Source organism: Rhea americana, unplaced genomic scaffold, assembly GCF_003343005.1.
Source record: "Rhea americana isolate MKP2758 unplaced genomic scaffold, rheAme1 scaffold_368, whole genome shotgun sequence".
In the NCBI taxonomy this organism is placed as follows: domain Eukaryota; kingdom Metazoa; phylum Chordata; class Aves; order Rheiformes; family Rheidae; genus Rhea; species Rhea americana.
The window spans coordinates 62,773-71,621 of record NW_028186499.1 but is presented as its reverse complement, the minus strand read 5'-3'; the positions used below and the strand labels follow the sequence as shown (position 1 = coordinate 71,621).

General features: G+C 41.5%; 1 protein-coding gene across 1 annotated transcript; it reads right to left on the bottom strand.

Moving 5' to 3' along the window:
* Positions 1 to 1,977: 1,977 nt before the first annotated feature.
* Positions 1,978 to 7,982, bottom strand: LOC146591608 (proto-oncogene Mas-like). Its single transcript, XM_085312483.1, has 2 exons — positions 7,899 to 7,982; positions 1,978 to 2,847 (listed from the first exon to the last, which is right to left on the bottom strand). Exons 1-2 carry the CDS (start codon positions 7,980 to 7,982, stop codon positions 1,978 to 1,980), a joined length of 954 nt encoding a protein of 317 aa, XP_085168609.1.
* Positions 7,983 to 8,849: the final 867 nt, after the last annotated feature.

Genomic DNA, 8,849 nt, shown 5'->3' with positions numbered 1-8,849 from the left:
ATGCAGTGTTCAGAAAATGTAAGGCTAGTTCACTGTCCAACCTTGCCCAGCCTAGAAAGGACAACCCCTGATAGGATTTGGTTGCTTTTCCTGGAAAGGGTGTTCTGAATGTGGGTAGCCAAGAGAAACCTTCCAGTAAGAATTATGATTTGTCATTGAGATATGTAAGGACTGTATAGCCAATCCACTTTAGGCCATTTTCCTTAAGGATGGAATTCAGACTGCAGGGTTTCTTGGAGAAAAATGTGAAGGACTACTGGTCCAAGTCTCTGATTCTTTCTGTGTTTACTGCTCCACTGCCTTTCTCCCTGCCTCACCTTCCAGCACTCTCCTCCCTGCTCTTCCATATCCTTATATCCTTATACAGCTGATAAAAATCCCTGAGAGAGGATAAGCAGCAACTTGTAACAGTCCAAATTCCTCAGCAGTTAACTGCTAGGGCAGATGTACTCACATTTTACTAAGCAGAATGGGAAAAGCAGAAAAATAGTATCTGTACTTCTAAGTTTTATGTAATTTTTGTCATTTTAAATAGTATTAGCATATTACTTCCCCTCTCAGATTGCATCTGTTTCTTTAAGGAGAAAAGAGAGTGAATGGCATATTAAGGATTACCTCTGATATGATGGATGACATGGAAAGTGTACAAGAGACCATTCAGTCAGTTTTGGTCCCAGCTCTCTATTGCGCTGAATTTCTTGCATTAACCCTGTTAGCCTGTTTTATTGCAGGGCTGTGCTACACTTGAGACATGCTCAGGATGGTATGATGTCATTGACAGGTTGATCCTGCCTGTATTCTCCAACACCTTGGGCCTCCCCCTGTGATCCTCCAAAAGGTGTTCTGGATTACTTCTGGACAGGTTTTCACAGGGCCCTCATAGGTCTTTGGAGCAGATTCCAGGAGAAAGGGGACTGCCTTCATGGATGTGTGCCTTCATTAGCTGCCCCTGCAGGCTCTCGTATGTCTGATAGAGTCTTGCTGCCTCCCCAGCTTGCAGCTTTTTCACAAGAGTCCTTCTGGCCTGCAGGGGGGATTGGCTATACCCAGCTGCCTTTCCCAGTAAATCAGGTGGTTGACTCGCTGCACCTCCTACTACCTCATTTGCAAGGTCAGGGCTACCCAATTCTCTCCTATCTCTAGTAGCTTCTTTGGGATGGGAATTTCTCAGTCTTTCCTTCTCTCTGCCCTGAGGAACTTCCTACACAGTCCTGTGACCACAAATGGTGGGATTTTTGTTGCAGCCGTGAACTTTCTTCCTTATTCCCTTAGGATTCCTCCCCTTAAACTCGGACACAACCACATCCTTTTTTTTTTTCATTTGTATTTCCACAACCTTCACCTTGCCCCACTCTGAATCTCTTTCAGGAAGAGCTTTCAGTTTGTGGCCAGGGAGGGTTTGGCCTTTTGCTCTGGTAAACAGTGACAGCATGCAGGTAGACACCTGGGGAAAAGCACTCAAGCAGAGGAAAACATATATCCCCATATAGCTCTCCCTTCCTTCAATACATTGTGGTCATTCTTTCTTCCACGTTTCTTTTAGAAAAACTGTTTTTTCTTTTTCCAAAAATAAATGTTGAAGGGTGGGAAGAGATCCCTTATATGGTTTATTGCCAAAAAATAATTGTTTATGAAATTATTTTTGACAGGACACTTTTGACAATATATGACAAATATATTTGACAACATATGATTTAGCAACCAAGGGAAGTGGCACTAAGCGGAGATAGAAAGCTATGCAGCTACTTCTCTTGTCATATTGTGCAGGAGTCTAAACGAACAAAGGGCGTTTGAATATTAGGTTAATATAGGGGACTAGCAACATGGCTTGGGATAACTCTAAATTAAAGCCTTATATTCACTTCCCCCTCCCCCCGATATCTGGAGTCCAGTGGTTTAAAGGCATCTTCATAGTCTTCCTCTCTCTTTCCTTTTCTCTCCAATGCAGAAGGTGTTCAGGCAAAAGAAGAGATGAATTTAAGAGGACATAGTTATTGTTTCATGGGTTTCCCGTTCATCTTTGTCATCTGCTGAATCTTCAAAGGCCCTCTGGAATGCCAGCCTGAGTGTGAGTCGAATCCTCCGATCCCTGTAACTGCCCACGATGAAGTAAATAACTGGATTGAGGCTGCTATTCACACAGGACAGCACAAAACCGATCTCTGGGGAGTAGAGAAATTTGTAGCCCCAGAAGTCAAAGAGGATCAGGATGCTCAGAGGAACAGCAAAAATGAGGAAGAATAGGACAGTGAGCATAATCACAGTGAAGAGCCTGCCTGTTTGGAGATGCTGGGAGCTGCACTTGACTTTGAGGAAAAGGGTGAGGCTGAATACAAGCATGAGGGGCGTGCAGAAGAGGAAGTCCAGGACTCCAATGGTGATGAGGAGTACATGGCAGTTGCTAGAGGGGCGAATAGTGCAAGAAATGTACCCCAGTGTGTTCAGCAGTAGGGAAAGGCTCCAGAGCAGGCCGGAGATGATGCCAGACAAGTGCTTTGGGCGATGACTTCGGCACCAGATGGGACAGAGTACAGACAGGCACCTCTCAATGCTGATGGCTGTCAGAAGATACAAGCCAGTCCCATACATGAAAAGATCCAGGAAGAGGAATATCCCAAACTGCACCCCTACATTGRACTGCATCAGGTACTGAACTGTTTCGATGGCAATGCAGAGCAGGTACCCAAAGTCAGCGGCAGCCAGGTTCAAGATGTAGACGGTGAAGCGGTTCCTCCGGATGCGGAAGCCGAGGTACCACAGGACCATGCCATTTCCCACCATCCCACAGGCAGAGCTGATGAGGCAGAAGCTTTCCATGAACTTGAGGACAGCATATGATGGCTCTGCCTTTTGCACAGTCGTGTTGTAATTAGCTCCATGAGGCAGGCTTGAATTGCTTTGAAAGGAGACCATTATGAACTGATCAGCCACTATGAAATAGCCAAAATGGAGAAAGTTTCTTCTCTGTGTTTCTCCTGGGATCAGAGAAGAGACAGAAGGGAATTTAGTAGCTGATACACTGATTTTATACTTAGAGCCTGGGACAGCCGTCTCTCATGGAGTATGCATGGTTACTCTCTGGGAAGGTAACAGAAAGATATTAAGGAGAAGGCAAAATCATGCAGAAATTTGCAGAGGTTGAAGCAAGAGACAAGATGAGACAATTCAACAGAATAAAAAGCAGAAAAAACATTGCTACTTATAGACAGGCAGGAGAAGGAGATGGGGAAGAGATAACTCTATACAGTGACTGTGTATGTGGATGTCTGTGAGAGAAGAAATGAAAGTGGAACAGTAGAGACAGAGAACATCCCAAAGCATTAATTATGGCAAGGAATTGCTGAACCTATCTCAGAAATGCTTACCTTCCTGCCCCAGTGCATGGAACCTGGCATCAGTTCTAGTGTCTTTCTCTTGGTTTTTAATTCTTCCCATTGGGTCTTCTGGGAAACATTTTCTGTGAAAAAGACAAGGAAGATCTTTCAGTCTGCAGATTCAGTTTCTGTCTCCTGTGGTGTAATGAAGCAGGTATTGTCAGGAAGGAGTGTATTCACTGCTGAGGAGGATGGGATGAAGTCAGCAGCAGATGAGAATGGGACTCTTTTATGTTGTGAGGCAGTTTATTATTTCTACTCTACTTTTCTGGTTGCTTTTACAGTAAGTGGGGAGATAATTACCTGCCAGGGATTCCATTCTCCAAGATACTGTGGGATTTTGCATGCATCTATGAAAGGCTTTTGGTGCATTTGTACTCTGGCCAAACACTGTTATAAAGGAGATGTATAAATGACCAGCCAGTAGAGATTGTGGGAAGTTTTCAGAGTAACTGCATTCTCTTTTCTTTCATCTTTCTTGGAATATTAGAATCCTAGAATGGGATTGTTCCAGAGGAAGGTGTCCCTTCTCTTAAGGTTTCCTTCAAAAATCACTTCCTGTGCAATGGCTCACCTCAAATCCAGCCAAGGGCCCAAAAAGAGAAACAGCTTGTCTGCTGTGCATGGAATGGGAAAGGAAGATCAGACATTGACACCTTCACACCTTGGGTACTAGGCATCAATAATACTCTTTGGGCATTAGCAGCCCTTGCCTGCCTCCCCTGAATGTTTCTGGGCCTCTCTTTCATAATAGGTGTAAAAAGGTGCCTATTTCTTTCTCCTGCAGATAGGAGGAATCTCCTCATACTGCACAGGCCTCTAACAGCATTTGATGACATGTCATTCAGCTCTGCCTCAGAGAATTAAAGTATTTTAGCAAGTTGACCTGAAAGGGATTTTTGAAAAATAGTAAGCACAACAATTCATTCACAGTAGTACAACAGAAACACTGCGGACAAGAAGTATTTACAAGACGAACAGGAGGAAAAGTTTTAATGATGTGAGTTTTCAAGCTTCAAAATGGGCAAGTGTTGGCTCCAGAAAGACAAATTTCACTCAGACTTCAGGTATCATGTGGTGAAGAAGCAAAGGTCTGTCTTTGCCTCTACAGTCAGGAATTGTCCTTGGTTAGACCTATTTTTTGATATCATGACTTAGGGAAAAGTAGGCATAAAGTGGTGTTTCTATAATGTCTCTTAAGACTCGCTAACAGGACCTATCAAAGCCTATTTGCACTGTTGTATCTCCTCCATCCGTTGTGCACATCAATTGGCTCTGCATTGGTGCAAGACCTAAATGGTCAAAAAGGTAGCTATTTGAAGCTGCTCGCCCCTCCTTCTGCCCCCTAGATAACTGACCCTTACTCCCTTTCTCCAAACAGGACATAGCCTTTTCTTTCTAGCTGCTTTCCCTTCTTTCCTGTGGCAGTAAGCTACATCTCCGTGAAAGATACAAGACAGGTAATTTGACAGCTGATGCTGAGGAGGGTCATGAGGGAAAGGCTGCTACTTTGAGATGTTTGAAGTAGGCTGAGGTGAGGGAAAGAAGAGAGTTGACTGCCGTAGGAGCTCTTGGAGTTGAGAAGGGGATAGCTGTGGGAAAGGAAGAGTGGGGATAGCTACTGAGGGGCAGAGGCTGAAAGGGAAGCAAATGAAGGCTTTTTAGAGTCTTTCTCTGACCCTTCTGCATGTGGTAAAAATTGAACTGCTCTGAAACACACATATGCAGATACAGATTCCTTCCTGCAGGCCTTAACCTCATTGCAGAAATACCAACAGTAACATGAGTGTCCTATGTTGCAATCAATGAGAAAATAAAGACTATTTCAAACGTTAGTGTCTAGGAGCTCTTGGGATGAGTGAAGTTACGTTTGCTTCCCTCAGGGCAGTAGGTGTCCCTTGCAGGCACCTCATGCCACTCATACACAGACTATGTTGAGGAACACACTCAACACTAACACCTTTGGCTGCCTCTCTCCTTTCAACCGTCCCCAGGAAAGCAGAAATATAGTTTTTTTTTTTTCCAGGGTGGTGGGGGCCCTTGAGGAACACACTCTTCTTAGCCATGACTGCTGATCTTCTAGAGTGCTCTATGTCCTGACATCTTTCCAAAGAGATACTGAGTAATTCAGAGGACAAACATAACTCACATGCTAAGGGTATGCTCCATGGTAGGCTGGGCGGGCTACCTTACTGTTATTTCAAGGCAGAAAATTCCGCTAATGATCCCTATTTCCTTGTTGTCATCCTATCACTGACTTCTTTTGGCTACAGATGCCACCTCTGAGAATGCTTGTCTCTTACCATCAAGGATTGAGAGAGTCTACAAAGGTGATTTATATTGCTTTTAAGTGTCCAAGGTTGGATGAGTTGAAAAGAGTGTGTTCACACTATATGCCACGTCTTCTTGATGGGTATGTTTAAGGGACAAACTATCAAGATGGAAAGTTTTTTTTAACAGTTTATATTCTATAGGTTTTCATCACTTGATGGCTTCTTCCACACAGTAATGCTTATTTTTTGATACTTTTTTTTTCTTAAAAAAAAATTGTCAGCCTTTTTTTAATTACAAAAAGGTATGAGTTTCAGTTCTCCCAATGATAAAATAATTAGAGATATTAAAAGGAAAACATTTCCAACATGGTTTCTGATAAATGGATGCCCCATCACCCTTGTCAGTAGGAGCTAGAAGAAAGAAAATCCGGCTAAAAATAGTTGATGACTTAGACCAAATCTGAATCAACTCTATGTGCATTGCATAAAAATAGCATTAATTATTAAAGAATAGTAGAAATGGAACTCAGATTTTAACTTTCAGAGTCTGTAAACAGGAAGCAACAAGCAACCATGGTCATTATTAGGGTGAACCATTGCTTTTCAGGTGGTGCTTTTCAATAGCAATAAAAAGGCAAATGCACAGAAAGTGGAGAATACATAATAGAAGAATGCAGCAGCCTCCCTTTCAGAGAATATTTGCAGATGAAAGCATGAAGAGGAAATCTGCAAAGTTTCTTAAAGAAAACTGCTTGTTTTTCACTTTTCCATCAATTTAGAAAAAAAAAAAAAAAAAAAAAAAAAGGCTTTCATCTGTTAGGTGAAAATATTACCTAGTCTGATACAATAATATTTCAAATAGTCATATCTTGCATTTCAATAGATTAGGTTTCTGGAGAAGGTGTTACAAATTGTGTCATTTATTGACCTTTCTTCTGTTTCCTAGTTTTTTCTTATCATTAAATTTACATCTCTTGGTACATTAAGAAGTTTTAGAGGCCATGGGTTCTTATTGCCTGTCATTTTTAAAGGAAGAAAGGGCAACCCAATGCATACTGTATTAAGATGCAGACAGATGCTTTCTCCTGTGCTGGAAGAAGCTAAAATAACGTACAACTCCAGTCCTGAACTTCTCTGAACTGCAAAGAAGACAGAACATGCAGCTTAGCACACAGAGTTACAAGGTAATTGGTAGGGGCTGGAGCCCTTTTCCATTACCTGACAACTCTAATGTAGGAAGTCCTCCCTGGTTAATAGAAGAAAGAGACTTCTAGAACACGAATTGTTTGATTATTTGAAATGTTTGCATTAGAAAACAAAGAATCATACAATGTACCAGCCACAGAAGGTTGCCTGAGTTGCCGAGATACAGGTCTTTAAAGTTAAGGGATAAAGACTTTTCTTCCAGAAATTTTGCTGCTGATTTCAATGGAAGGAGAATGGATACCATCTCATCTTCAGAAATATAGGTAAAAAAGTGACTGAGAATGTATGAATGTGAGTTTTATTATGGTCTGAAAGATAGAGATTTATTGAGTGAGCTGAAAACTCTGGATAGAATTCCTTTCATGAAATGCAGGAATCAGGAAGTTTCACCTAATCAAATTAAAATAATTTAATGGCTGTTGAAAAGAAGCAGGCACTTTCAATGTGATCTTGAAGGTGGAAACTAACACAAATCAGATTAATTCTGTGCCAGAGGTGCTTATCTGTTTCCATTGATTACAGGTGGAAGTTAAGGTAACTAGCTAAAGGCTCTATAGTGAAGGCAACTAGCTAAAGTTAGTGAAGGTAACTAGCTAAAGGGTCTATAGTGAAGACAGCTAAGGTTAAGTAAGAGCAACTTCATCCAGTATTTCAGAGTTCTTCAATTCTGTAAACTGTCAGCCCTCAACTTGAGAGTACAGTAATCATGTTAGGCACAGCAGGGTATTAAGAGGACATAGTTATTGTTTCTTGGGTTTCTTATTCAGATTGTCATCTGCTGAATCTTCAAAGGCCCTCTGGAAGGCCAGCCTGAGGGTGAGCTGAATCCATTGGACTGCATCAGGTACTGAACTGTTTTGATGGCAATGCAGAGCAGGTACCCAAAGTCAGCGGCAGCCAGGTTCAAGATGTAAACAGTGAAGCGATTCCTCCGGATGCGGAAGCCGAGGTACCACAGGACCATGCCATTTCCCACCATCCCACAGGCAGAGCTGATGAGGCAGAAGCTTTCCATGAACTTGAGGACAGCATATGATGGCTCTGCCTTTTGCACAGTCGCATTGTAATTAGCTCTATGAGCCAGACTGGTTATATCTGGAAGGAATGTTGATGTAGTTTTAGTACTCATTATGAGGGTTTCACTGTGAAGTACCGATCTGTCATTGTTTCTGTTTTTATGCAGACCTATAAGCAAAGGGAAGGGAAGTAGTAGCTCATATAACTTTCTCTCATGATCATCTGGTGCTGTTTCCAATGTCTTTCCAGGTCTTTGTAGCCAGAGGTAGATTCCGAGGATTGCTATGTTTGGACTTGGAGCACAGAGCTTTTATGTGTCATTCAAAACCCTGTATCTGACACCAAATTCTGTGTGGCATGTAGGAAAAGCTAAATTGCAATGTATGTATCTCTTTTTGAATTTATTTCCTGAGGGTCCTTTTACAACCAGTGGTGGAAAACAAGTAGGTTAAAATAAAGCAATGTTAGATCAGATTGATCATACCTGAAAAACACTTCATTTTCTGGTCTTAATATAAAGGGAACTCAGTGACATTAACTCAGATATAATTGTATTTGCTTTATATTGCTAGGATTAGGTGAGATGAATATTGTCAAACGTGTATAAAAGTTGTAGACAATCAGCAGACAAATTCAAGCAGCATTAAACTGGACCAAATTTTTTTCCTATACATACACCCAGAAATCATAGTCAAGTAGTCATAATAGTTGATGTTTTTTTTTTTACATTGGTGACTGATCTCTATTTTAAGGAAATGTAATTTAATGTGATTGGTTTGGCCTCTTGAGCCTTACGATAATAATTCAGTCTGTCAGAGTCAGGCATTAATAATTTCTTTCTCAGAAGTTTTAAGAACCATGTGTAGGAGAAAATGTCTGACTGTCACACGACATTGGAATTATGGCTTAAGTAATTCTTTCACACCATTCCATCAATTCACCCTGCTCTCTCCCCATGATAATGGGATTTGAATGAGAA